The sequence below is a fragment of the Gekko japonicus genome, unplaced genomic scaffold (genome assembly GCF_001447785.1).
Source record: "Gekko japonicus isolate JY-2015 unplaced genomic scaffold, Gekko_japonicus_V1.1 scaffold1, whole genome shotgun sequence".
NCBI classification, from domain to species: Eukaryota; Metazoa; Chordata; class Lepidosauria; order Squamata; family Gekkonidae; genus Gekko; species Gekko japonicus.
Genome location: NW_015164181.1, coordinates 3,267,941 through 3,295,784, shown reverse-complemented (window position 1 = coordinate 3,295,784; position 27,844 = coordinate 3,267,941). Strand labels below are relative to the sequence as shown.

General features: G+C 50.2%; 1 protein-coding gene across 1 annotated transcript; it reads right to left on the bottom strand.

The window, feature by feature from the left end:
* On the bottom strand, window positions 1–24,516 carry TMEM120A (transmembrane protein 120A). Its single transcript, XM_015408015.1, is given in 12 exon segments — window positions 1–972; window positions 3,451–3,519; window positions 3,667–3,731; window positions 4,315–4,407; window positions 5,470–5,531; window positions 6,765–6,830; window positions 8,540–8,629; window positions 9,095–9,190; window positions 11,118–11,177; window positions 12,740–12,828; window positions 13,771–13,920; window positions 24,371–24,516. Coding segments are annotated over 12 exon segments (1,029 nt in total). The 5' UTR covers window positions 24,446–24,516; the 3' UTR covers window positions 1–858.
* Between the last annotated feature and the right edge of the window lie 3,328 nt (window positions 24,517–27,844).

The window sequence follows — 27,844 nt, the reverse complement described above, 5'->3', positions numbered from 1 at the left end:
TACAACACACACGTTCTAAGCCTGTTTGGCCGGCCACAGTCCCTTCCAACTTCAGAAGAGATACAGTAAACATGAGAAGGAAAGAAAATTGCCCTTCAGTTCTCACTGGCAGGTGGTCAAGCTAGAGACTTGGGTGGACATCGAGGAATGCTTTTTGGTGGCGGTGGTGGTGGTGATGGGGTACGGAAGGACAGGAAGCCAGGCTTGACTCAAACAAGACTCGGGCAGCCAGCAAGCCCTTTGCCGCCCCTACTCCCTGGTAAACCGCCAGATGGGAGCAGAACACAAATCCGTAAAGGAAAAGACCTCTCACGAGCCTGAGAGTAGCTGCGGGGCTTCAGCGCAAACGCCAAGACAGGAGAGGTTGCACCGTACAGAGGAGACACGGTTCCCAAGGCACTCCTTCGCCCCGGAAACCAGGTTCCGACGCACTCTAAAGATGGTTGAGGCTGAACATGCCCCCACCTGGGAGGCGGGTGCTTCGGGCATTGGTGGTCCGCAGGTGGGCAGTGTCGGGGGAAGGAGGGAAGCAGATTGAGAATGACATTCAAGCGTCACAGACTAAGGTCACCGCTGGTCTCTGGCCCGTGGGTCATTGTCCTGGAATCCCCACCATCCGAGGAGGAGTCTCATGCCAGATTGGACAGTGCTGTTCACATTCAGCTTCGTTTGCACCAGTTCCTGGGAGGAAGGGGGTGGGGGAGTGTGGGGAAAGACGCTCAGCCCCCCCCCAAAAAACAAACAGTTTGGGAGCGCTGGCTCCCCAGATCGGGGCCGAGAATGACGGAAGGCAGGTGGAAGACGGAAATGTCCAGGGCCGGTGAGGACAGGTGCTCGGGAGCCCCCCCCCAGGGGGGCTCACTGCTTCTTGGAATCCTTGGTCTTCTCTTGGAACTTCTGGTGGACGACTCGCAGGGTAGTGAAGAAGTTGCCGGCGAAGAGGACGAAGAAAGGGAGGCCACACATCAGCACCTGTTGGGGACGCAAGGGGCCGAGTCAGGGAGACTCTCGGAAGAGGGAGGTCAGGGGGCTACTGGGCGGGCGGGGGGATATGGCCCCTGTCAAATCTGGACTTTGGAGTTGGCAGACACAGACCCCCAACTCCACGCCTCCGGTCTTCTTCCCAAACCTGAGTCTATCCAATAATCCATTTTCTAGGACACTTCAGTGCAACGGTATCCAGCATAGGGAAAGTCAGTTTACGGGCTTTTCCCTGTCTGTATGTTTCACCTCCACTTGACAAACAGTTCCCAACGACCTGCAGGGGGATGTGATTGATACGCGCCCACCTGTCAGCCTCTTGGCTGCCTTTGGCAAAGGGTGAAACGGAGCAGAGCAGAACCACGCAAGCGACCCCGGGTCCCCAATGGGAGGAAAACCGGGTGGGAATGAAGCCAATAAATAAATACCCCTTCCTTCCCCCATCATGCACAGAGTAAAGGAGCTAGATTCGAATCCAGGAGCACCTTAGAGAAGGTTGCTTTGACTCTCAGAAGCTGATACCCTGAAAAAAAATTATTATTATTTGCATTTCTCTCTGTGTGTGTGTGCACGCGCCCATGCCTGGAAGTCATGGCGACCTCGGGTGACTGACCCCTACTGGGGGCCTGGGAGATATTCAGAGAGGTGGCTGGATAAAGAAGAAGAAGAGGAGGAGATTGGATTTATCCCCCACCCTTCACTACCCAGAGGAGTCTCAGAGCGGCTTACAAACTCCTCTCCCTTCCCCTCCCCACCACAGACACCCTGTGAGGTAGATGGGGCGGAGAGAGCTCTGACAGAAACTGCTCTTTTTCAAGAACAGCTCTTATCAGAACTACAGCTTGCCCAAGGTCATCCAGCCAGGTGCAAGTGGAGGAGTGGGGAATCAAACCCGGCTCTCCCAGATTAGAGTCCGCGCACTTAACCACTACACCAGACTGGCTCTCTAAGCCTGCCCCCGCCGCCCAACTGCTAGTATTCCTTGGAGGTCCCCCATCCCAGCACTTGCCAGAGTCGACCCCTGCTTGGCTTCCGAGACCTGACGAGATCTGGCTTGCCTGGGCCGTCCAGGTCAGTGCCTGATACCCTGGAAACAGTGTTGGTCTCTAAGGTGCGACTGGACTCGAATCTGGCTCTTCCGCTGCAGACCGGCCCGGGTCCCCTCTGAAACTACAGTAGAGTAAGATGCCCGGGATAAGCCCGTGTACCCAATCCCCTCGACTTTCCACCTCAAAACGAGATGCCTTGTGTTACTTTGTGCACTCAGAAGAAGGCGTATATACTTGTTGTTATGTGTTGGGATCGAATCATCACTGATTGAATCACCCCAGAGGCTGGCTGAGCTTGGAGCAGAAGAACAATAGCCTGCCAGGATTCTGAAAGTAACCAATCTAGTCTATTTTTGTACATTTATACTTGCGGGTATTTCAGCTCACAGTTGTTTTGTTGTTCCTGGCTATATTAGACTGTGTGCTGTATTATTTGTTGCTTATGTATTAGGGTTGAATCATCACTGACTGAATCACCCCAGAGGCTGGCTGAGCTTGGAGCAGAAGAACAATAGCCTGCCAGGATTCTGAAAGTAACCCATCTAGTACTAATGTTACGTAAGCAGCCTATCACTGGGAGTGGGGTGTGCTTGGGTGTGGCAACTGCATGCTGTTTAACAGAGCTGAGGCTCGGGAGCGTTGTCTTGCTGTTGCTGAAATCACAAATAAAGGAGAAGTGATCCCTAGGCTTGTGGTCTGTTCATCCATGGAAAACACTCGTGTTACATCATTTTCATTTCCCAAGCTTAGAAAGTCCACCCTGATAACGATCGTTCCAGGAGAGGAGCCCAGGGGCAAGCAGCCATCACCAAAGCTTTCCAAGTGACCCTGCTACTGAAGCGGCTTCCTGCCTAACATCTGTTGACGGGTCTTTTCAGGCCCCTCTGGGGATCCTGCACCCGAGGCCCATCTCACCTCTGTCCTGCCCCCCCCAAGTGGTCCAGCCCTCCATAACACCCCCCCCCCAACTTCCTCACACTCAGGACTGCTGAATGATCTCACAGCGGTCTCTGATGGGCAGCTGAGCACTTGGTCCTAGGAGTGGTATTTCAGACGGCCTCCCTGTTGCAGGCAAGGGGTTCTTGAGTCGCGGCACTGCCTCGGACACAGTTGGACTGCTGGTCCCTCCAGCCCGCTCGGACCGGCAGCAGCTCTCCCGTGCCCTTCCCAGCCTGGCCAACTCAGAACTGGAGACTTGAGTCACAGACCCTCCCATACCAAGAGCAGCACTGCGGGCTGGTAGACTGAGTCGGAGATGCTTCTTGCCCAGAATTGCCACACTATACCCGTCTCAACAACTGAACCCACCAGAGGGGGTCCCCTGCCTTCTCTCCCCGAGCTCTGCCGCGGACAGGGGCTCCTCCAACTGCAGCCGACTCTGAGACGCGGGGCTCTTCTCTTCTCGCCTCCTCTCACTTACCTGCCACTCTTTGCACTGGGGATGCCTGGCCAGTCGGAAGAGGGTGACGGCGTTGTAGAGCTGCCAGAACTGCGGAGGGGAGAGGGAGGGGAGGACACACACCCTCAGTGCATTGCAGCAATAATCACATTGGTAGATCCCGTTCACCTTCTGCCTCATCGTTACTCCCGCCCGCTCCCACCCATGGAGGGAGAAGGCACGGCACTCTGCACTTACTTGGCCGAAGAAGAGGAACGGGAGCAGGAAGGTGAGGCCCCTCCACATCCAGGACTGGAAGCCCTCTGGGGTGTGAAAGGGAGGGGGACAGACGAGTTAGGTCCAGCCAGCTAGCAGTCACACACACACACACACACACACACACACACACACACACACGCTGCTGGGCCCGGGATACTGCAGCCTCTGGTCCCTTCTCCCCCCCTCGCTCAAAACCAGGCACCACCCCTGCAAGGAAAGGCCCTGACCCCAACAGCTGGATAGTTCTTGCTTGCATTCCAGAAGCCCGGCGAGGCGGGTGCGCCGTGCAGTGCCCTGGCTGTGCCACCATTAAAAAAGACTGGGGCAGCAACAAAGTACGTGAGGATTCTCTCCTGCAACTCCTGGCGCCGGGCGATAGCCGCCGTGCTGAGCGGTGAAGCGCCTTGTGTCGACACCCTCCTGGCAAGTGGGGTTGAGAGATACGCTGCCCCTGCGTGTGGAGGTTTCATTCGGCCATTGTAGCTAACAGCTGCTGGTGAAATCACGGAGAAGGCAGCTGGCTGAACTTAGGGCCATCAGTGCATCTCTGGGGCGATGATATCCGTACGTCAGTGATAAGAATATCGAATGAGGACCTATGCACGCGCATGCACATGCGGGGCTTACCCACGGTGAGGTCCATGTTGTGCCGTTCCCCCAGGGCTCGGAGCCGATAGAGGCAGCCGCTCTGGTAGTAATACTGCAGGAACTGCACAAAGCCTGAAAAGAGATGATGGGTCAGCAGAGCCGACATCACCCTCCGTCACTTCCTCCACAGACCGCCTGATCTTCCCGGGCACAACAGGCTTCCGGCATCCCAAGATCTGCTTTCCTAGATGCACAAAGACTTGCTGCAGCAGAGGCACGGAGGATCCCACGGCTCCCTTCTCACTCTCTGCCCTTACCGGGGGTTCGTTACTTTTTGTATTTCTTTTGAATCAAGTTTCTCGGTCTCACTGTGCGGCGGGGGAAGCTCGAATGGCCACATCACCTGTTGGAAACTGTGAGGTCGTTTCACCCGCTGCTACTTGCTTTCCCCATCATTCCTGATCCCTCGTCTTCTACCAGTTCCAAAATTCAGTATACCCTCCCTCCCCAGGTAAGTGTTAGATGTACAATTTGTTTTGTACCATCTTCAAAGCTTGAGGCAAGCAACAGAAAGAAGAAGAAGAGAAGAGACTGGATTTATACCCCGCCCTTCACTACCCAAAGGAGTCTCAGAGTGGCTGACCATCTTCTTTCCCTTCCCCACCCCACAACAGACACCCTGTGAGGTAGGCGGGGCTGAGAGAGCTCTGACAGAAACTGCTCTTTTTCAAGAACAGCTGTGCCAGAACTATGGCTTGCCCAAGGTCATCCAGCAGCTGCAAATGGAGGAGTGGGGAATCAAACCCAGTTGTCCCAGATTAGAGTCCGCACACTTAACCACTACACCAAACTTAACCACTACACCAAAGAAAGACCTGCTACGCCAGCTAAACAGCAAGGCGATGGTTTTTGGAACCCGAGTTACTCAGTCGATCAATAACAATCTTCTTCATACAAACACATTGTTCTGTCCATTCAATTACTGTTCTGTATTTTTTTTAAAAAACAGCAAGTGTGTGTGTGTGTGTGTGTGTGTGGGGAGAAACGGAACATTCGCGGAGAGCATCAGCTAGTGTCTAGATGACAGGTGTATTCTGACCACATGCGGTCACGTCAGCACATCCTCCAGGAAGTTTCGCGGTCTGCAGGCACCCTGCTTTGCCCCACCCCCCAGGGCAGTGCAACCTCACTTACTCTGATACATGGAAAAGGAAAGGAACTGGTTCCGGAACATCTGGTACATGAGTCCATCTGGCCTGCAAGGGGGATGGGGACAGGGAGAGAAATCCGCATCTGATTGACATAGAGCTTACTTCTGCTTGAAAGAGTGGGATCAATCTGCTTCCTCCCCCCCTCTGCTGCTGCTTTTAACGGCCCTCATTTAAAAAAAAAAAATTGGTGGGGGGGTCGGGCGGAGGCTCCTGACAAATCCAAGTGGCTTCCAGCCCAGATGAAAAGTTCCTGGGGGCTGAGGGTGGCCCCCTCAGGCTGTGATTGGTCGGCTCCTGGGGAATCAACAGCAGACAACAAAGACATGTGATCCCGCCCCCTGCAAGTGATCCTTGCAATATACCCATTTGTGTTAAAACCACACCTCCCACCCACCTGCTGGCCAGACACTGCTCTCTCCTGCTACCACAGGAAACAATATTGCTATAAAAACAAAATGAAACTTCTAATGCAACAGAATAGTCGAGGGGTGATATAAATAGAAGACGGACCCCCCAGTTTAAAGCTGCTATAAGCCTGGACAAGCACTAGAAAGCCAGCCTCTAAAAAGCACTGAAGGAGGAGGAGGAGGAGATTGGCTTTATACCCCCCCTTCACTACCCAAAGAAGTCTCAGAGCGGTTTACAGTCTCCTTTCCTTTCCCCTCCCCACAACAGACACCCTGTGAGGTAGGTGGGGCTTAGGGAACTCTCTCGAGAACTGCTCATGAGAGAACAGCTCTGAAATACCTTGTGACTGACCCAAGGTCACACCAGCAGCTGCATGCGGAGGAGCAGGGAATCAAACCCGGTTCTCCCAGATTAAAATCCACGCCCCTAACCAGTTTGGTGTAGTGGTTAAGTGTGCGGACTCTAATCTGGGAGAACCGGGTTTGATTCCCCACTCCTCCACTTGCACCTGCTGGATGACCTTGGGCAAGCCATAGTTCTGATAATGAGCTGTTCTTGAAAATGAGCAGTTTCTGTCAGAGCTTTCTCAGCCCCACCTACCTCACAAGGTGTCTGTTGTGGGGAGGGGAAGGGAAAGGAGTTTGTAAGTCACTCTGAGACTCCCTTGGGTAGTGAAGGGCGGGGTATAAATCCAATCTCCTCTTCTCTCTTCTCTTCTAACCACTACACCAAATGGCTCTCTAAAGGATCTGAAGGAGATGTAAAATTCGGCTCAATACACAGGTCCCTCATTCTATAGATTCCTCCCCCCAATAACAATTTGCTAGACCGTCTGGACACCATAACTCAAGAAAGGCATAGTCGACTCACCATGTCAACATGACGCCAGAGAGGAAGGTGGAAATGTAATGATGGAAGACCCACCAGCCCTTGATCCTGGAGGAGCAAAACAGACATGAGGAAAGGATTATTTTGTTAGCAAGATTGGATAGTTCTTCCCTCAAAAAATACAACAGAAGCCCAGCAGCATCTTAACCGCTCTGTCTGGAGATGTGGGCTGTGACTCATGAAAGTTCATACTGGAATAAACATTTGCTAGTCTTTAAGGTGGCTCAAGTGGTTCGATAGGGGCTGCAGTGGCTCCAGTGGTTAAGACGCTGAACTGTGGACCGGAAGGTCAGTAGTTCAGCAGTTCAAGACCTGAGTGCTGCATGACGGAGTGAGCTCCCGTCTCTGGCCCCAGCTCCTGCCAACCTAGCAGTTCGAAATCCAGAAATTGCAAGTAGACAAATAGGTACCACTTCGGTAGGAAGGTAACAGTGTTCTGTGCGTCTTGGCGTCTAGTCATGCCGGCCACATGACCAGGGAAACGTCTTTGGACAGCGCTGGCTCTTCGGCTTGGAAACGGAGATGAGCACCGCCCCCTAGAGTTGGTTTTGACTGGTCTTCGAGCAAGGGAAACCTTTACCTTTACCTAGTCTTTAAGGTACCACTTGGATTCTGGGGTTTTTTTTTGTAATGCTATGACAGACAAACAAGGCGATCACTTTGTGATCATCATGAAAAACCCTCCCCTGGAGACCTGGCGATGCAGCTGCAACACAGCCGAGGGGAAGAACAGCCAAGCCAGGGCAACCAAATTCACCCAACGTTCCTTGCAAAAGAGGTCGGCAAACGCCGGTTCCCTGACCTGACTCTGCCAAGGAAGCCACAGGCTGCGCCCCTAACGAGGGCTCCCCTTCCCCCAAACACCTGGGCAGCCAAGGGCATGACTCAAGTGTGGGAAAGCAGTGCAATCTCCTGCCTGGAGATTGGTAACCCGAAAGTATTTGTGTGCTAAGAGAAGTCTGGTGACTGCCTAAACTACGCAGTCAGTTAGCCTTGAGAAAGGGGGAGAGGCAGATAGCAGACAGCTGCCTGAAAACACACACACACACACACACACACACATTCCAAAAGGATGCTCGAATGTTTGTAACTCCCTTACGGAGAGAGGAGGGGGGGAGGAAAGGGGGGAAAAACGGAGCTTATAAATAAACGCTGGGAAGCCAAGAGGTTTCAGACAGTTCCTGCAAGCTTGTATCCTGTCGTCTTTGCTTTGCCTACACCCCCACACCCCAAGGAGCAGCACCACACTCAAGGGAAGAAGGCATGGCTTTGCACTTACAGGTGGCATCAAGCTCAATCCAGGGCATCTCTGGGGCAAAAGATCTCGGGCAGCTACTACTGCCCCCCGAGAGCTTGGAGAGCCACTGCCAGTCAGAGGGGGCAATACTGAGCTGGAACGGACCAATCAGGGAGCTTAATTTGTTTCACAGGACGCAGATCCTCCCCTCATTCGCTGTGGCACTGTGCAAGCGGGAAGATGACCAATGGACTGTGGAAGGGTCAGTCTTAGAAGACTGGCTCAGCTTTGCGTGCAGAAGGTATTGGGTCCACTCCCCGGCATCTCTGCTTGAAGGACCTCCAACAGCAGATGCAGGAGATGAATTCTCTCCCCCCTGCAAAGCCAGTCGGGATCATGACTGAATTAGCCGGACCGCAGGCCTGGCTGAGCAGGAGACAGCTTTGTACGCTCTTAGGAATTCCGCAAGGGCAGGCATCGTTTTCATGCTCTTGGAGGAGGTCTGGGAGAGGCCACTCACTTGGAGCCGTTGTTGATCAGGATGCTCTCCCGGATGGTGAGCGTGCAGTAGTACCACACCAGGAGGAAATTGAAGACGGCGTCGGTCACCCTGTGGCGGCGGCAGAAAGGGAGAGGGAGGGTTGTCCTGTGAAGCAGAACTAGCCAACAGGAGACCGTCAGCATTCGTTAAACATTGTCTAACTTTAGACGATGGGAAAGCTGGCCTTGAAAGAACCCCCAGAAGTGGTCTTGATAGAGTTCTCCACACCCACATTACATCTTTAGAGCAAATATTGCACCCTCCAAGGCGGCAAAAGGAAAGGGGGCATTAAGTCAGTAAGATGGACTGCACCATTTCAGACTAGAGTTGAGGGGTTGCATTTTCCCCCAAGGTTCTTCACTAATTAATGGTATTGGAATCGGCTAGGCTACAATGCTGCACAGACAGACAGACAGACAGACAGACAGACAGACAGACAGAGAGAGAGAGAGAGAGAGAGAGAGAGAGAGAGAGAGAGAGAGAGAGAGAGAGGAGGGGCGGCAGACGGCTCTGGACCGGGGGCTGCAAACTCACCTGGAGTTGAGGAGGAACCGGCAAGTGAAGGAGATAATGATGAGGATGATGGTGAGGTACAGCTTGAACTTCTCATACTCGTCCTTGTAGGCAAACCTGGTAAGTGGGGAAACAGACAGGCTTTGAATGCCCCAGAAAGACTCATGGAAGGATCCAAGTTCTCAGAACGGGGGTGACATTAGTGGTTTAAGTTGCAATGTGAACCTTAAGGGAGTTATGGGATGGTTGTGAATGGTTGTGTGAGTGTATATGAGTATGGTTGTAGATCACCGAAATGATTGCATCTTTAATTTCGTTGTGCTATGTACAATGACAATAAAGTATATTATTATTATTATTATTATTATTATTATTATTATTAATATTATTATTATTATTATTATTATTATTATTATTATTATTATTATTATTATTATTATTACTACTTGCATCATGGGTGCCCAGAGAGGTCCAGACGGCCAGTTCAGGTTCCTTTAAAGAGCCTCACGTTTAGGTACTGTTCAAGAAACACCTACAGCAGCCAATGCTACTGAAGGCCAGAGCTGTGTCTGCACTGCTAACCTCCTGGGAGAGCCAAAAAAGGCGCAGAAGGTGATACTGGACACAGGAAAGGACTCCGGGAGCACCTAAGCTTTTGTGTCTTTTGAAAAAGCCCACAGCCCCTATGACTGCAAAGGTACACTTGAAATCATTCAGTAGCCTGAAGCTCAGGAGTGAGAAAGGCAGAGGAGGAAGATTTCCAAGGATTTGGGGGCAACTCACAACTGGCAAAACCACAACAAGTTATGTGTGCCAACAGGCATCATGTACATAGCTTCTGTGGGCATTTCCCGACATGCTGTTCCTGCCCACTCCCCCCTCTAAGCAAGGTACCTGTGGTTCAATCTAATCTGTGTACCTTCTGCCGCCACCCCCCATCCCCATGTGGAGAGTTGTGTGCGTGTGTGTGTGGGGGGAAGCATGGGAATGTGATATGGTATTCAGCATCTCAAGAATGTCAACAAATCTCGGGCAATGCCATATAAGGAAAACATATATAAAATGTGTTATAGGTGGCATTGGACCCCAGAAAAAATTGCTAAATGCTTCCCTAGGGCATCGAACACTTGTTGGAGATGTGGGAGAAATATAGGTTCGTATTTACACATCTGGTGGAAATGTGATAAAATTCAAACTTTTGGGAAGAAAATACATAAAACAATACTAAAGATTCTACAAATCACCTTACCATTAACCCCAGAAATATATTTACTAAACATGATACCAGACACGATAAAGGAGCATAATCAGATAATAACATATATTTTGATGGCAGCTAGAATATTAATAGCAAAACGATGGAAATCTAAAAGCATACCTTCGATAGTAAAGCTAAAGGTTCCCTTGCTCGAAAGCCAGTCGAATCCGACTCTAGGGTTGCGGTGCTCATCTCCGTTTCAAAGCCGAAGAGCCAGCGCTGTCCGAAGACGTTTCCGTGGTCATGTGGCCGGCATGACTAAACACCAAGGCGCACGGAACGCTGTTACCTTCCCACCGAAGTGGTACCTATTTATCTACTTGCAATTTCTTGCTTTCGAACTGCTAGGTTGGCAGGAGCTGGAACTAGAGACAGGAGCTCACCCTGTCTTGCGGCACCCGGAAGAGCTTAAACTTAAAATCCTAGAAGTAGCTGGAATGGATAAGTTAAATATAGTCTTGCAAAATAAACCAGAGCAGCTTTTCCCTGAGCCCGTACGCGGGGAGGGCGAGGTATAAGTGGAATTAAATAAAATAAAAATAGATGGGGAAAAATTTACGACTGGTTGAAAATGTATGAGCTATAATAGAATTGTATAAAGGCTAGTTAAAGATAAATAATGTTAATTCAGATGATCGCTTGGATATGAAACGCATATATGATTGGAATGAATATGTTTTGGTGAAACTGAAAATAAATTTATATAAAAAAAGAATGAACAAGTCTCTAATGTATCTATACAGCACACAGACACCCAAGCTAAAGCTGCAAGAGTAAAGCATTTACTTAGCGTGCTTGCTGAGCAGAGTGACGTTCACATTCCCCAGCACGAGGTTCAGGTACAACCTGGATCAACGCAGAAAAGAGAAGGGGTTAAAGACGCTCCCACGTGGATATTGCAATGCAGAGGATTCTCTGATCTCTTGTAAAGAGGGACAACTTGGCCACGTTGGACAGAGAGTCAGACTTATTAGAGAAAAGCAAGAGTCCAGTAGTACGCCAAAGACTAACAAAATTTGTGGCAGGGTATGAGCTTTTGTGAGTCACTGCTCACTTCTTCAGATACCGAAGAAGGGAGAAGTGACTCATGAATCACTGGCAAAGTGAGCCGTGACTCACAAAAGGTCATGCTCTGCCACAAATTTGTATTAGTCTTTAAGGTGCTACTGGACTCTTACTCTTTTCTATTGCTTTGTGGTTGTTCAGTCGCATAGTCAAGTCTTTTGAGACCCCATGGACCACATCATGCCAGGCCCTCCTGTCTTCCGCCATCCTCCGGAGTTTGCTTAATTTCATGTCCGTTGCATCGATAACACTGTCTAACCATCTCATTCCTTGCCATCCCCTTCTTTTACCTTGAATCTTCTCCAGTGAGTGCTCCCTTCTCATTGGATGGCCAAAGTATTTGAGCTTCAGCTTCAGTATCTGGCCTTCCAGGGAACAGTCAGGGTTGATTTCCTTTAGGATTGACTACAGACAGACTAACATGGCTACCCATATCCATGGAAGCCTGAATTATATGGCTGGGTCACTAACAGGCTACAAAGGCAAAGCTTTAAAGGTTGAAATCCTTAAACCCAGAGAGGTTTCCGGTGGAGGTGAGGCTTCAGCAACCTGCAAAGCCCACTGCAGAAGCAAAACTCGGGTGCATCTGAAACAACCGAACAATGTTTGAGCCCAGGGGCACCTTTGAGACCAGGAAAGTTCAATTCTGGGTATAAGCTTTCGTGCGCACATGCGCTTTTTCAGATACATAAGAACATAAGAACATAAGAGACGCCAATGTTGGATCAGGCCAAAGGCCCATCCAGTCCAACACTCTGTGTCACACAGTGGCCAGAAATACCAGTGCCATCAGGAGGTCCAGCAGTGGGGCCAGGACATTAGAAGCCCTCCCACTGTTGACCCCCCCAAGCACCAAGAAGACAGAGCATCACTTGCCCCAGAGCCCCTAGCTATACCTGGTGGCTAATAGCCACTGATGGACCTCTGCTCCATATGCTTATCTAATTCCCTTTTGAAGCCGTCCATGCTTGTAGCTGCCACCACTTCCTGTGGCAGTGAATTCCATGTGTTAATCACTCTTTGGGGGAAGAAGTACTTCCTTTTATCCGTTCTAACCCGACCGCTCTGCAGTTTCATGGAGTGCCCACGATTCAGATCTGAAGAAGCATGCGTGTGCACAAAAGCTTGTCCCCAGAATCAAACTCTACAGAAGCAATGTTATACGAGCGAAAAACATGGATGCCACCGTGTCGAATCTGAGCCGTATCAGCTGGCGAGCCCAGTGCCCCATGGCATGCTGTTCGTGCAGCCACATCTTCAGGGAGCAGCTCTGAAAGGGGCTCCAGTCCTACTCCACCTCCCCCCCCCCCCCGCAGGAGTTCTGCAGCCAAGTTAATTCTTACCCGTTTTTCTTGGGCAAATAAGCCTCCATTTCAAAGAAGACATTCTGCCACTCTTTGATCATATCCTGGATCTCCTGGACAGTCTCTTCCTCATCGGCCAGAAGGGTGCCCCGGGGGGGGGGGGGGGAAGAACCGTTCACAGAACACTGCTGGTACCTCGTAACACAGCTAGCCCAAGATGTGAGAGATGGAAAAGGCAGCACCCACAGACTCGGGAGGGAGGCACCACCCTGGGCCACTTCACTCTTGGATTCGGACCAAGGGGGTGAAATGAGGGTGCCAGTTAGAGACTTTGGTCCATCTAGCTGAGTGCTGACTATTGGGAAGCAGTTCTCCAGGGTCTTGGGCGGGGGAAGGAGGAAGGTCTTGGGCAGGGGGGGGGGAGGAGATTGGAGCCCACCCTTCACTACCCAAAAGTGTCTCAGAGCGGCTTACAAACTCCTTTCCCTCCCCCTCCCCACAACAGACACCCTGTGAGGTAGGTGGGGCTGAGAGAGCTCTTGACAGAAACTTCTCTTTTTCCCCAAGAGCTGTGCCAGAACTATGGCTTGCCCAAGGTCATCCAGCCAGGTGCAAGTGGAGGAGTGGGGAATCAAACCCGGTTCTCCCAGATTAGAGTCCACGCACTTAACCACTACACCAAACTGGCTCTCTAGAAAAATTATTCCCTGAGCCCCTGTGGCAAATGCACCCAGTGCTCGCAACAGCTTCCCTCGGCAGAGCCCCACACAGCTGCTGTAGACATACTGCTACAGGAGGTGGTGGCGGCTACAAGTACGGACAGCTTCAAGAGGGAATTAGATAAGCATATGGAGCAGAGGTCCATCAGTGGCTCTTAGCCACAAGGTATAGATAGGAACTCTCAGGCTGGGGCAAGGGATGCTCTGTATTCTTGGTGCTTGGGGGGGGGGCAACAGTGGGAGGGCTTCTAGTGTCCTGGCCCCACTTGCTGGACCTCCTGAAGGCCCCTGGTATTTTTGGCCGCTGTGTGACAGAGTGTTGGACTGGATGGGCCACTGGCCTGATCCAACACTGGCTTCACTTATGTTCTTATGTTCTTACTGCTTCAGGGCCAGCGATAGCTCTTTCAGCTGTTTCTTCTGCCGGGTGATGGAGCTGGAGATCCCATCCTGGAGCTTAGTCAGCTCTTCCAACTTCTGCTTGTACAACCGGTGGGTTTCCTGATCGGAAACGAAAAAAGGAGAAGGGGGGGGGAAGCATTAGTTTGGGATCCAGCTTCGTTTCAGGGAACGACAAGAATGAACAAACAGAGGCGGCAGCAAGGGGAGATGCAGCCGGGGTCCATCAGGCCAGCTCCCCTTCTTTTGCTGGCAAGTTCAAGTTGTCGGGGGCTCTGGGATTTGAATCAGGAATTTTGCTGCCTGAAACGCAAGCCTAGGGATCGATTCAGGTCGGTGGCCGTGTTGGTCCGAAGCAGCAGAACAACATTTGGGTCCAGTGGGGGCACCTTTGAGACCAACAAAGATTTATTCAACGTATGAGCTTTCATGAGCACGCACACTTCCTCAGGTACAAAGAGATGGAATTTACCAGTCTGTGCCTTGAATAAAACTTTGCTGGACTCAGACGACAAGCCTAATGAATTACTGTGCACTGCAGTTTCTGGGGATTCAGCGCCCTCTTCAGGAACAGAAAGGAACAGGGGTGTGCGACACCCGCTGCTGGGATTAGCTGGGAGAATGAAGTCTCTGGATTTACCAGGTCAACAGAGCAGCTCCATCCACTCCAGCTCCCAGCCCCCATCAATGGACAGCAGTGAAAGCCTGGGCGACACCGGTCAGTGGATCACCTAGGCTTTGGCTGTGGCCCACTATTCCGTGAAATGTCAGGGACAGCATCCCTTCTCTAATTCATTCAGGCAAGGGAGCAGGTCCCTGACCTGGATGGCCCAGAGTAGCCAGATCTCATCGGATCTTGGAAACTAAGCGGGGTCAGCCCTGGTTAATGCGTGGATGGGAGGTCACCAAGGGAGCCCAGGGTTGCTACGCAGAGGCAGGCCATCGCGAAACCCACCTCCGAATTCCCCTTGCCTTAAAAACCCAATGCGGTTGCCATAGGTCTGCAACTGGATGGCACTTTCCTCGGCCACCCCCACGCAATGGGGCAGGAGAGAGAAATGCCCAGCAGTCAGGGGCAGACCCAGGAGCCCGGCAAAGCCTTCTCTTCCTGGCTCCTCCCACCAGGCGTCTCCAAAAAAACACAAGCAAAACTCTACAACAAAGGCCGCTGCTTCAGATCTCCCATGTATTTATTTCATCACTTTTTAAAAGTTCACGATGCTGTTGCACAGTGGCTGTTTGCGCAGTTAGCACCAGTTCATCAAACCAGTCTGTGACGAAAGCCGCTTTCTGTGCCATCCTAAGGAAAAGAAACAGTTTTTTTTTTTAAAAAACGACCATCTGACAATGCTTGGCCAATATTTGACTGGTCAGATATTCCCGACCTAAGCACCAAATTGGATGTGCTGGTGTCCTTGTGGCCACCGTCAGGACGCTATCAGCATTTAATGCTGACAGCATCCTGGTGGTGGCCACAAGGACATCAGAAGAAGAAGAAGAGGAGGAGGAGGAGGAGGAGGAGGAGGAGATTGGATTTATACCCTCGCCCTTCACTGCCCGAAGGAGCCTCAGAGCGCCTTACAAACTCCTTCCCCTTCCCCTCCCCACAACAGACACCCTGTGAGGTAGGTGGGGCTGAGAGAGCTCTTCACAGAGACTGCTCTTTTTCAAGAACAGCTCTTACCAGAACTATGGCTTGCCCAAGGTCATCCAGCAGGTGCAAGCGGAGGAGTGGGGAATCAAACCCGGTTCTTCCAGATTAGCGTCCATGCACTCCTAACCACTACACCAAACTGGCTTTACGGACCTTCCCCCCGCCCCAAGCCTTATCAAATGCCCAAACAGCCACACTCTCCAGAACTTGTACAGGCACATACGGCCAGTGGGTGGGGGCGCACATCACAGCTTTACATGATTTTAAAATGGTGGACAAGAGGACGCTGTCACGTCCAGTTTGGCCCCGAGTTACATTCAGTGGGAAGTTCTCCTGCTGGATGCAAGTAGGGGCTGTGGCCCAGTGGAAGAGCCTCTGCTTGGCAGTCAGAAGGTCCCCAGTTCAATCCCTGGCACCTCCAGTTAAAAAAATGATCAGGCAGGAGGTGATGTGAAAGACCGCAGCCTGAGACCCTGGAGAGCTGCTGCCAGTCAGAGCGGACAATTCTGACCTTGATGGACTGATGGTCTGATTCAGTATAGGGCAGCTTCATGTGTGTGATTGTGGATATATGGCTGACTGCGCCCTTGGCCCGAACACCAGAAGCAGTCTCTCTCCCTGGTGCACTAGTTCATAATTTCGGGTTCACTAACAGCGCAGTCCTAAATACAGCTCCACCTTTCTGAGTTAACAAGCTCAGAAAGCCGTATCTATGCATAGGACTGCACTGTGAGCATGCAACATTCTACCTTCTTGAACATTACAGATCAGCTCCCTCCGGAAACCTGAAGTTGGCTCATTCCCTGATGATGGCTGACCCTTTAATACATGCTGCATCATAACCACAGGGGGACCCATCTCCTTATCCTCCGTAAAGCCAGTTTGGTGTAATGGTTAAGTGCGCGGACTCTAATCTGGGAGAACCGGGTTTGATTCCCCACTCCTCCACTTGCACCTGGCTGGATGACCTTGGGCAAGCCATAGTTTTGGCACAGCTGTTCTTGAAAAAAAGAGCCGTTTAGGGCAAGAGCTCTCTCAGCCCCGCCTACCTCCCAGGGTGTCTGTGGTGGGGAGGGGAAGGGAAAGGAGTTTGTAAGCCGCTCTGAGACTCCTTTGGGTAGTGAAGGGCGGGGGTATAAATCCAATCTCTTCTGCTCTCCTTCTAAAGCACCAAGTATATCGACAATGCTACAGAAATGCCAAGCATCGTAACAGAAACTCTTAACGCCATGCCACGAGTTCTTGCAGTCCGTCAGCCTGTTGGGCCTCGCTGGCTCCACCAGAAAGTTTAAAAAAAACAGGACTGCAACAGCACCTTTTGTTTTTAGGCCATGCTTGCTTGAACAAGATAAGCATATGGAGCAGAGGTCCATCAGTGGCTATTAGCCACAAGGTATAGATAGGGACTCCGGGGCAAGTGATGCTCTGTCATCTTGGTGCTGGGGGGGGGGGGTCAACAGTGGGAGGGTTTCTAATGTCCTGGCCCCACTGATGGACCTCCTGATGGCACTGGTATTTCTGGCCACTGTGTGATATAGAGTGTTGGATAGGCCTTTGGCCTGATCCAACACTGGCATCTCTTATGTTCTTATGAACAGTTAGCTCAGACGCACAGCACTCCAGCTCCTGCTGCGGACTTCCTTTTAAAGAAGGGCTTGTAATCCCACCCCCACCCCGAGACCCACTTGTCCTCAGAAGAATGGCTCAACCCCTCCCTGGGACACAAAGGCTCTGTCTTCCAGAGGACTGCTAAACAGCATGAGGCAGGGAGCCCCAGTTCATATCTGGTCTCAGACATGAACTCAGTAGGTCAGAGGTGGACAAATCACGGTGGATGTGGGTGAGGGGAGAATCTGCACGACTCTTCCCATGAGGCCACCAGCCTTATCAAAAGTTTACTGGGGGTCTCCCTTGCCACACTGCAGTGTCCGCTGGTGGGCTGATGCTCACAGGTTTTTGTTAAGCAGCAGAGAAGAGGAGCTGCGGTGGCTCAAGTGGTTAAGATGCTGAACTGCAGGCTGTGGAAGGTCAGTAGTTCAGCAGTTCGAGACCCGGGTGCCTCATGATGGAGTGAGCTCCCATCTCTAGTTCCAGCTCCTGCCAGCCTAGCAGTTCGAAAGCAAGACATTGCAAGTAGATAAATAGGTACCACTTCGGTGGGAAGGTAACAGCGTTCCGTGCGCCCTGGTGTTTAGTCATGCCGGCCACATGACCGCGGAAACGTCTTCGGACAGCGCTGGCTCTTCGGCTTTGAAACGGAGATGAGCACCACAACCCTAGAGTCGGATTCGACTGGCTTTTGAGCAAGGGGAATCTTTAGAGAAGACAAGCTTTTCTCCCTTTCTCATAATACTGGAATCTGTGGCCGTCCACCGAAGCTGGAGGACACGCAAAAAGAATTACTTCTTTGCACAGCACATGGCTAAATCACGGAATTGGCCGCCACAGGATGTGGTGATGGCTGCCGACTTTAAAAAGGGAAGCGGACAAACTCCTGGAGAATGGGGCTATCGAGTCATCACGGCTAGTGGGGTATCTACTCCCTCCAGGCCCAGAGGCAGGGTCCCACTTCACCTGAGTGGGTGGGAGGAGGCCCTTGCAGAAGCCCTGCTCATGGGCTTCCTAGAGGCAGCTGGTTGGCCACCGCGTGAACAGAATGCCGGACTAGGCGGGCCTTCGACCTGGTCCAGCACGGCTCTTCTTATGTTCTTAAGACCACATCCGGGTCTCCTTCTGCTTTCGAGGCCTTGGAGCTGGATGCCTGGTTCTTCCCCTTTCTCAGCACCAGCGGGGCTCCAACTCTGGAGCCTTAAGAACAGGCGATTCTTAGGGGGGTTCTTCTCAGGCTGAAAAATCTGCTCACCCTCTTTGGCAGGGAGCCTGAGGCCAGCCGCTCTGGCTTCGCCTCGGCGCCCTTTTACCATTGCCTTTGCAATAAGGGGTAATCCCAGATCACCGCAGACTGCGACAGCAGCCATGAAATTAAAAGACGCCTGCTCCTTGGGAGGAAAGCGATGAGGTCCGTGCCCTTCCCAGGTTCCATCCTCAAATCTCCACGAGTTCGCCGGCCTGGATCTGGCAGTCCTACCCCCAACAACCCCCCGGTGGCTAGAAGGCAACCCTACTTCTTATGTTCATAAGCAGTATACAGTTTTCTGCTGTCCGGCGTCCCATTCAATGAATGGAAAGGAACCGGCACTTTAAAAATCTCTGAGCCCTGTTGGCTGGTAAAAGGTACCTAAGTAACCTCTGGGGGTGGGTACAGTACAGGCTCATTTATAGCAAACTTTGACGGAAATCCTGGGCTGCAGGGCGTTTCTTCACACAGTGCATTAAAACACGTTTAATCAGTGGGTTTTTTCCAGCAAAAGCAGTCCTGTGAGGTAGGCCGGTCCTGTTTTTTGTTGTTCAGTCGCACAGTCGAGTCCGACTCTTCGCGACCCCATGGACCAGATCTCGCCAGGCCCTCCTGTCTTCCGCCGTCCTCTGAAGTTTGCTCAATTTCATGTTCGTTGCATCGATGACACTGTCTAACCATCTCATCCTTTGCCGTCCCCGTCTTCTTTGACCTTCAATCTTTCCCAGCATCAGGGTCTTCTCCAGTGAGTGCTCCCTTCTCATTTGGTGGCCAAAGTATTTGAGCTTCAGCTTCATTATCTGGCCTTCCAGGGAACAGTCAGGGTTGATTTCTTTTAGGATTGACTGATTTGTTCTTCTTGCAGTCCAAGGGACTCTCAAGAGTCTTCTCCAGCACCACAGTTCAAAAGAATCTATTCTTCGGCGCTCGGCCTTCCTTATAGTCAAACTCTCGCAGCCATACATGACTACTGGGAATACCATTGCTTTGACCATGCGGACTTTTGTTGGCAGGGTGATATCTCTACTTTTTATCATGCTGTTTAGGTTCGTCATCGCTTTCCTCCCAAGGAGCAGGCGTCTTTTAATTTCATGGCTGCTGTCACAGTCTGCGGTGATCTGGGATCCCCACTACACCCTCAAAGCCTTCCGTCCCCACATTTAGCTTGGCCCCAAACGTCTTGGATCCCTCCTCGGACGACCTCTCAGTTCCACCTGCTCCAGCTGGTAGCAAGATGTGGAGCGACCGGGACTCGGTCGAGAGCCAGGAAGTCCCTGGTCTGAGCCTCACCTCCCGCTTCAAGTAGATGGTAACAGCCAAGAAGTACTTCAAAAAGAGACCCCACTAAAGAAAAACTGTATCCTGACTGCGCTCAATTACTGTTTAAATACTGAAGCGAACAGAATACAAAAATTATTCATGAAGTACAAAATACATAAGATAAGTACAATTATTGTTGTTGGTTGTTAATGATGATCTCCGGAATGTTCAACCGTTTCGAGAGATATCTTATGTGACGTCTCCAGTCAGTTTTTCAACTGGTTGTTGTTGTTCAGTCGCACAGTTGAGTCCGACTCTTCGCGACCCCATGGACCAGATAAAGGGGCGGTGGCACAGGCAGTTAAATGCCTGTAGAAATAGTCATCTCGAACAGCTGTAACAGCGGTTCGATTACCACCGTGGTCGGGGTGAGCTCCCGACCCTTGCCCCAGCTCCTGCCAACCCAGTAGTCCGAAAGCCCCTCAGGGCAATTAGGTAAATGGGTACCTGTCCGTAGGAGGACAGGGGGTACCCCTCCCTCGAAATTGGGCTCCAGCCGAGCGAGGAATCGAGAAGCGGCGGCGACATGGCATCGGTCAGCACGGAGGAAATTAAGAGAGGCAGCAACATCACAAGGAGGTGGTTGGCTCGGCAGCTGATGACGTGGCCAGCAGGAGGACGGCCGGAGCCGCAAGGACGTTGTGACGCCCACCGCGGCTGCGCACCAGGGCCCGTAACCAACAGCCCCCGAGAGGAGTCGACAGAGAGTCAAAAGAACAGCGGAGGCCGCGGAAGATGCACCGGAGAAAAACTGGAAGGAGTCGCCCACTCGCCGGATAAACGAACGATCGGAGCCGGGAGGGTACCTGGTAGGGATCCCCCCACTCCAGACGTACTGTGGCCATAGTTAGGGTTTCTGCATAGGTCTCTGCACCATGCACCGTGTAAGCCGCTCAGAGCCCTTCGGGGGTGAGCGGGGTACAAATGGAAAGTATAAATAAATAATTAAATAAATATCATGCCAGGCCTTCCGGTCTTCCGTCGTCCTCTGAAGTTGGCTCAACTTCATGTTCGTTGCATCTATGACACTGTCTAACTATCTCATCCTTTGCCGTCCCCGACTTCTTTGACCTTCAATCTTTCCCAGCATCAGGGTCTTCTCCACTGAGTGCTCCCTTCTCATTTGGTGGCCAAAGTACGTATTTGAGCTTCAGTTTCAACTGGTACATTCCAAGAAATTCATTATTTTCTCAGATATGTCAAAACATTACTGAGAGGAAGTTCCTGATGATTCTACACAGGGCTAAGAGCCAGGAAGTCCCTGGTCTGAACCTCACCTCCCCCATAAGCTCTCAAGGGGGCCTCCCACACGCATGCATGACCTGCATCCCATGGGGAGGGGTTAACTTTGACCTACTTGCCAGAGCCGGGGTAAGAATCACTGAGACAATGCGTGCACTTTGAAATCTCAAATAAATATAATTCATGACAGTGTTTACCGCGTAACTACCAACAATAATAACTAATCACTCTCCTCTTTCAGCGTATCAGTGCCTTCCACCTGAAGGGTGGCCTCCTCGGCCTCCCCCCAATTACTAGTTTTAGTTTACCAGTTTAAGCCAGCAAGACCCCCCCCCCCAAACTCCATGAACAGGAAAGCAAAGAAGAGTCACAGCATCATAGAATCCTAGAGTTGGAAGGGACTCCCAGGGTCATCTAGTCCAACCCCCTCCACCATGCAGGAAATTCACAAAAACCTCCCCCCAAGTCAGATGTAGTCCAGGGGAGAAAGCACTTTGCATCTGCTCAGGGGTTCTCTCCTCTTTATGCCCCTAAAGAGTAAGAAGGGAACAGCACGCTCTGTGTTTATGAAGCAGAGAGAAGAAGGGGGAGGGGAGGAGGAGACGCTCTCCCTGATTCTCTGTGCCTCGGGGAACAGAGCGAGGTGCAAAATCCCAGTGTGCCCACCGTTCAGCAAAGAAGCGCAACACCCTGGGCTGATGTTGGGGTGGAGACTAAGATAAGAAAGTGTGTGCGTAACTGAACTGTATAAAGCTTTTGTTCTTTCTGTGTCCGGGGGCCCAGCCCTTTTTGAGCACTCCTCGCAGCTAAGCCTGACGTCAATAAAGCACTTTTCCTTTCTCACCTGTTGTGTGGACGTTTCTCTGTGCCTTCCTAAATCCTGTCTCCTGCTACATTTATTTACTTGTATTTAAAATGTTCCTACCCTGCCTCTCCATACAAAGAGCCAGGAGGTAACTTGCAGCAAACATAAGGACATAAGAGAAGCCACGCTAGATCAGGCCAATGGCCCAGCCAGTCCGTGTCACAGAATGGTCAAAACCCAGAAGGTCTATCAGTGGGGCCACAACTCCAGAAGCCCTCCCACTGTTGCTCTCCAAGCACCAAGAATACAGTGCATCACTTGCCCCAGACCGAGAGTTCCTATCTATACGTTGTGGCTAACAGCCACTGATGGACCTCTGCTCCATATGTTCATCTAATCCCTGCTTGAAGCTGTCAATGCTTGTAGCCGCCACGACTTCCTGCGGCAGTGAATGCCACGTGTTAATTACCCTTGGGGTAAGAAGTACTTCCTTTTATCTGCTCTAAGCCTACTGCTCATTAACATCCATAAAATCAATAAAATAAAAATGGCAACAAAAAGCAATACAGGAGAAAGTCAGATAAACAGCATCAGACCAGAAAATGGGGGAAAGATCTCAAAAAACCCTAAAGATCACAGTGTAAAAAATGGGGGAGAAACGTTTTAAGTGGTGACAGCATAAAACTCAAAGCAGCTGATAAAACTCCAAAGGGAATATTTAAACCAGTGGTTCTCCACCTCGAATCCAGTATCAGCCACCAAGTGCACAGTCTCAAACACACCCCAAAGCAGAAAGAACCCAGAACATAAAACAGCACTCCAAACAAGGCAACTTGATTTATATACCTATAGGTATGACATATGCATACAATAGAGTGACCTTAGGCATGCATTGAGTGAGACTCTTGTACTTGATGGCCATCAGCAAGCTCCTTAATGTTTGAACCGATTCCTGTTTCGCTGCGTGTTAATTTAAGGCCCTGGGCTGAGAAATCCAGGCATGTATCTGAAGGGTGGGGTACACACTATAAAACAACAGTCTTCCACCAGCAGACAGAAGCTAGTGCAAATGGGAAGGACAACCTAATTTATTTATTTTTAAACCCTCAGATTGCTCAGATTTGTAGATTGCTTCCTGGAGGACATACATCCCCTTTAAGAATCACTGGTCTAAACTAAGACATATAAAATCTTGGCCTGGAGCCTCGGTACCACTACTGAGAAGGCCACATCTCTGGAGTTCACCCATTTCGCCTCTACCAGGGGCTAGTAGACGCACACAGGCAAGGGCCTCCAAGGATGATCTCAGTTGGCAGGTGGGGCCATACAGCAGAAGGTAATTTACCCTTTAGGTACTCTGGTTCCAGGTCATGAGAGCTTTATAGGTAACGACCAGCACTGTGAATCGTGCCCCGAAGTAAACCGACAGCCAGTGGAGAAATGCTGTCACCCCAACTTACGTCAGCCAGCAACCTAGCCCTTGCACTTTGGAGCTGGTTGAAGCATCCGGACAGTCTTCAAATGCAGCCCCACATACAGCACATTGCTGTAGTCCAACTAAGATTCAATCAGAACATAGATAAATGTGACTAACATGTTTCTCAAGAAAGGGACTCAGCTGCCAAAGGACTACGTGATTCTAGGCGATATCTGCACCTTCATCTGTAGCCTGGTATCTAAAAACACCCTCGAGCTGTATATCTGAGCCAGAGAAGGAGAAGAAGAAATTGGATTTATACCCCACCCTTCAATCATGAGTCTCAGAGCAGCTTACAATCTCCTTCTCTTCCCCTCCCCACAACAAATACCCTATGAGGTAGGTGGGGCTGAGAGAGCTCTTTCAAGAACTGCTCTTGTGAGAACAGCTCTGCAAGAACTGTGACTGACCCAAGGTCACCCAGCAGCTGCATGTGGAGGACTGGTGAATCAAAGCTGGTTCTCCCAGATTAGAGCCCATGCTCTTAACCACTACACCAAACTGGGAATGGAAGGCCTTCCAGAGGAGGCCACAAATCAATATCTGGCGTTTTCATCTAACAGCAGCAACTGGATTGAACGTTGGTTTATCAGCCTTCATTAATCCAGCGCCATTATACCACCCCCAGACAAAGTATTCCATGTGGCTCAATTGAATAGGAGAAAGAGGGTTGGGTGTCATCCCCATATTGATGACACACCAGTCCAAACCTCCAGCAGTTTCATGTAGGTGTTTGGCAGCATCGAAAGCAGAACAGAGCCCCACATTTTTAATAACATGGGGCTGAATACCCAGAACCATCCTCTGAAACCAGACAGGCACGGAAACACTGGCGTGCAAGACCCTCTATTCCTAACTTCTCTGAACCACTCTACTAAGATACTGGGGTAGAACCTACCAAAGGATATGAGTCCTTTTCTCCCACCTTAAGGACTGGTGAAAGCAAAAGCACTCTGTGTGTGCTCAGAGGCATTCACCCATCACCCAACTTAAGGGAAGGAGTCAGGGAAAGCACTCTGCAAGTGCTCAGAGACACGTCCCTTCCCAATAGGCGCTTCCAGGGCTGAAACCTGCTCACTGCAGTAGCACCCGACCAGCTCCCCTTTATTCACCAAGAACCCCCCCTCCCCGCACCAGCACAGGCCCTCCCCCTCTTCAAGCCCCACCCCATGATGTCACTTCCCCTCCCCGGGGTACCTGCACGCGCTGGAAGCCGACCTGCAGCTCCTCCCAGTCGCGCAGGCACTCGCTGAAAGAAGGCCGGCGGCTCATGGTTGACAGCGGCAACCCCGTCGACGTCGTTTGGCACGATGTCGGTCCCACCAGCGGCGGAGCTCCTCGTCAGTCACTCCCTCCCTCGGAGGGGAGGGAAGAGGCGGTGCTTCCGGCAGACGTTTCGGCCAATCCGCTGAGGAGACGGCGGACGAGCCCAAAGGCGCGGCGGCCGACGAGCGCGGTCGCCTGGCGGTTCGCCGGAGGGCAGGGGCGGGTCGTATCCAAGGGCGACCGATACTAGGAGGGCGGTGCTTAATTGGTGCGGGGTGGGGCTTACAGAGGTATTTCGATGAGGTTGAGTTGGAGGACTGAATGGCGTGTGTATGTGTGCATAGACAGAAGGGGATGTGTGCGTGTTATGCGCGCGCACTCACACAGGCTGATACCAATAAAAACAGTTCAGTTGATTAATGGTATTAGATGATTAATTGATGTATTAATTAGTCTTCATAATTTAATCAGTGTGTGTATGTGTGTGTGTCCTTTATCACGGTTTTTTTTAAATGCTAGCCTATACGTTTGTTTTTAATTAAGTAATTTTTTAAAAAAATACAAGATTATTTAAGATAATAACAAATTAAATGCTGAAACTTATACAATACTGCAAAATGTTATTAGTAATATAACACGCTTTATCCTTAACCTTTTCTTTATTCTGTATCTCTTTGAAAATCAATAAAAATCTTATATTTTTTTAAAAAATACAAGATTATATGGCCCTGACCTGGATAGCCCAGCCAAGTTAGATCTCGGAAGCTAAGCAGTCGACTCTGGCAAGTTCTTGGATGGGAGACTTCCTTGGAATACCAGCAGTCCGGAGGACAGAGGCAGGCTTTATTCAGCCACCTCTCTGAATATCCTGCAGGCCCCCAGTAGGGGTCAGTCACCAGAGGTTGCCATGACTTCCAGGTGTGTGCACGGATGCGCGCACCAACACACACACGAAAAATACAAAAAAAATTTAAAAGTTTATATGGTCATTTCTTATTTGGGAATGTGAGATAATAGTTTCTCCCGAAGGCCACTGGGCTGTTTGGAGGATAGAAATCTGTTTAATCAATCCCTGATTAGATAAACAATCTGAATACAAGGGTTCGGAAAGACAAAAAGAACCCCACAAAAGGCTTTTGTTTTTTGAGATGATGTATCCACGTCGCTCAAGTGGTTAAGATGCTGAACTGCAGGCTGTGGAAGGTCAGTAGTTCAGCAGTTCGAGACCCGAGTTCCCGCATGACGGAGTGAGCTCCCGTCTCTAGTTCCAGCTCCTGCCAACCTAGCAGTTCGAAAGCAAGAAATTGCAAGTAGATAAATAGGTACCACTTCAGTGGGAAGGTAACAGCGTTCCGTGCACCTTGGTGTTTAGTCATGCCGGCCACATGACCACGGAAACATCTTCGGACAGCGCTGGCTCTTCGGCTTTGAAACGGAGATGAGCACCGCAACCCTAGAGTCGGACTCGACTGGCTTTCGAGCAAGGGAAACCTTTACCTTTTTCCACGTCGCCCTCTCCTCTTCACCCTTTGGACAGCTGGGAATAGTTCTACAGGAAAAATTCCCAAACTTAAAAACTTCCATATCTTTAAGGGGGAAGATGAGGAATCATTTGCAAGAGATTTTAATGTAGATTACTATCACCTTTCAGATTTACTAATCTATCCAGGGCCTGCCTCATTTTGTTCCTCCTCAGAATCTGTTAATTAAAGGTACGGTGCCTCTCAAAATGGAGTTTCTATGGCTAACCACCGCTGAGACTGTCTCCCCTTTTATAAAATCAGATAAGGAGGAACCACAGTGTAGATAAACAGAAAAGAAGGCAGAGCCACAGCAAAGACTGTGAATATGTTGAGAATGATTATTGAAATACTTTCAAAAATATACAATAACAAAATGACTGAAAAACGACAAATGATGCAGATGACAGATAGGAATCCAGATGTAGTCCTGTTTCAAGGGGTTCTCCTTCAGTATACAGACACTAAGTAGATAAGTATGTTGTCTTGATTGCTTGTGAGTATATTCACTGTCTTCTATACAGCCAGGAGTCAACAACAACAGAGAAACTTCTTTCAAATATATTCAGACTTCTAAGAAAAGAATCCATTGTCCTCTGCTTGAAGGTTTCTAACAGTAGATGACCCTCCTCTTATAAAGTCATCCCAGCTAAAGGCAAAGGCCTTGAAATCCATCAGAACCATTTCTTATCAGAAATGCTGTTCTCTGTTAAGGAGGCGGTGTTGTGGGCCTATCTATTCCTTAATCAGATATCTCAGTAACCTCTATTAGCATATAGCACACTTCAACTGATAAGGTACTTGACTGCCCTGTGAGTGTGTTACTAAGAAACAAACCTCTCTCTGTTACTCTTAGCCCTAACTGTTTCAGAACTAATATGGAATAATGTTTTGCAATGTTATCATAGCTGCAGCCTAAATATCATATCAACCTTGAAAAGTGCTTGTTTATGTTTTTAGCCAACCTTTCTTCCATAGAGTTCAGGGCAGCAAACGCAGTTCTCTCCCTCCTGTTTTATTGACACAACAACCCTGTGAAGTAGGTCAGACCAAGAGAGTGACTGTCCCAAGGCCCAAGCTTTATCGCAGAAGGGAGATTTGAACCCAGGTCTCCTTAGTATGACATTTTAACTACTGCACTACATTGGCTGAGTGCCACAAGCTCACCCACTCTTCCATCCCTTTAAAGCTTTAAAACACAAGCTTTCTCATCGTGCTTGCTCAGAGTTGTCCATTCTCTCAAAACAACACAATTTATTCGATATTTTCAACTTCTGGCGCAATTGATTTATTGTTTTGATCCTGCTTTTCCAGTAAAATACATCTCCACATCAGTTAAAATTCAATACAGAAGGCTGCACAGAAATGATACAGGCCCTTATCCTCAGGCTAACTAAAAGGCAAGATGCAACAGGAAAAGAAATAGCAGGAGATCAGTGTGAGCAGTTGGGGGCCAACCAGTTCGTTCCCTTACTGGAAGTGAAAAGGGGTGCAGCTACCCAGCAGCCCTTGATCCTCTGGTCAGTGGCAGGGACCACAGCCCCCTCCCCTCTGCTACTGAGATCAAGATAAAATCTCATAGGCTGAATTCAAACTTCATTTTTCATTAAAGTTAGGGACTTCCATCAATGGGGAGGAACTTTTCTGCTTCCCTTCTTCCACATGAGCTCCCTGAAATGGTTCAATGTCCCCCCAGGAACAAGATTTTAAGAAGATTGGGTGGCATCCCCCCCCCCAAACGTAATTGACAGAAGTGCCTTCCTACCAATGGAAAAATTTAGTCGGGATCCAAACTCATCTATGTATTCCTCACTGAAACTCACAGAAGGCCTTAATACTGCCTCCAGTGCAGGTAATAAACACTTCAGGACAAAAGGTATGTAAA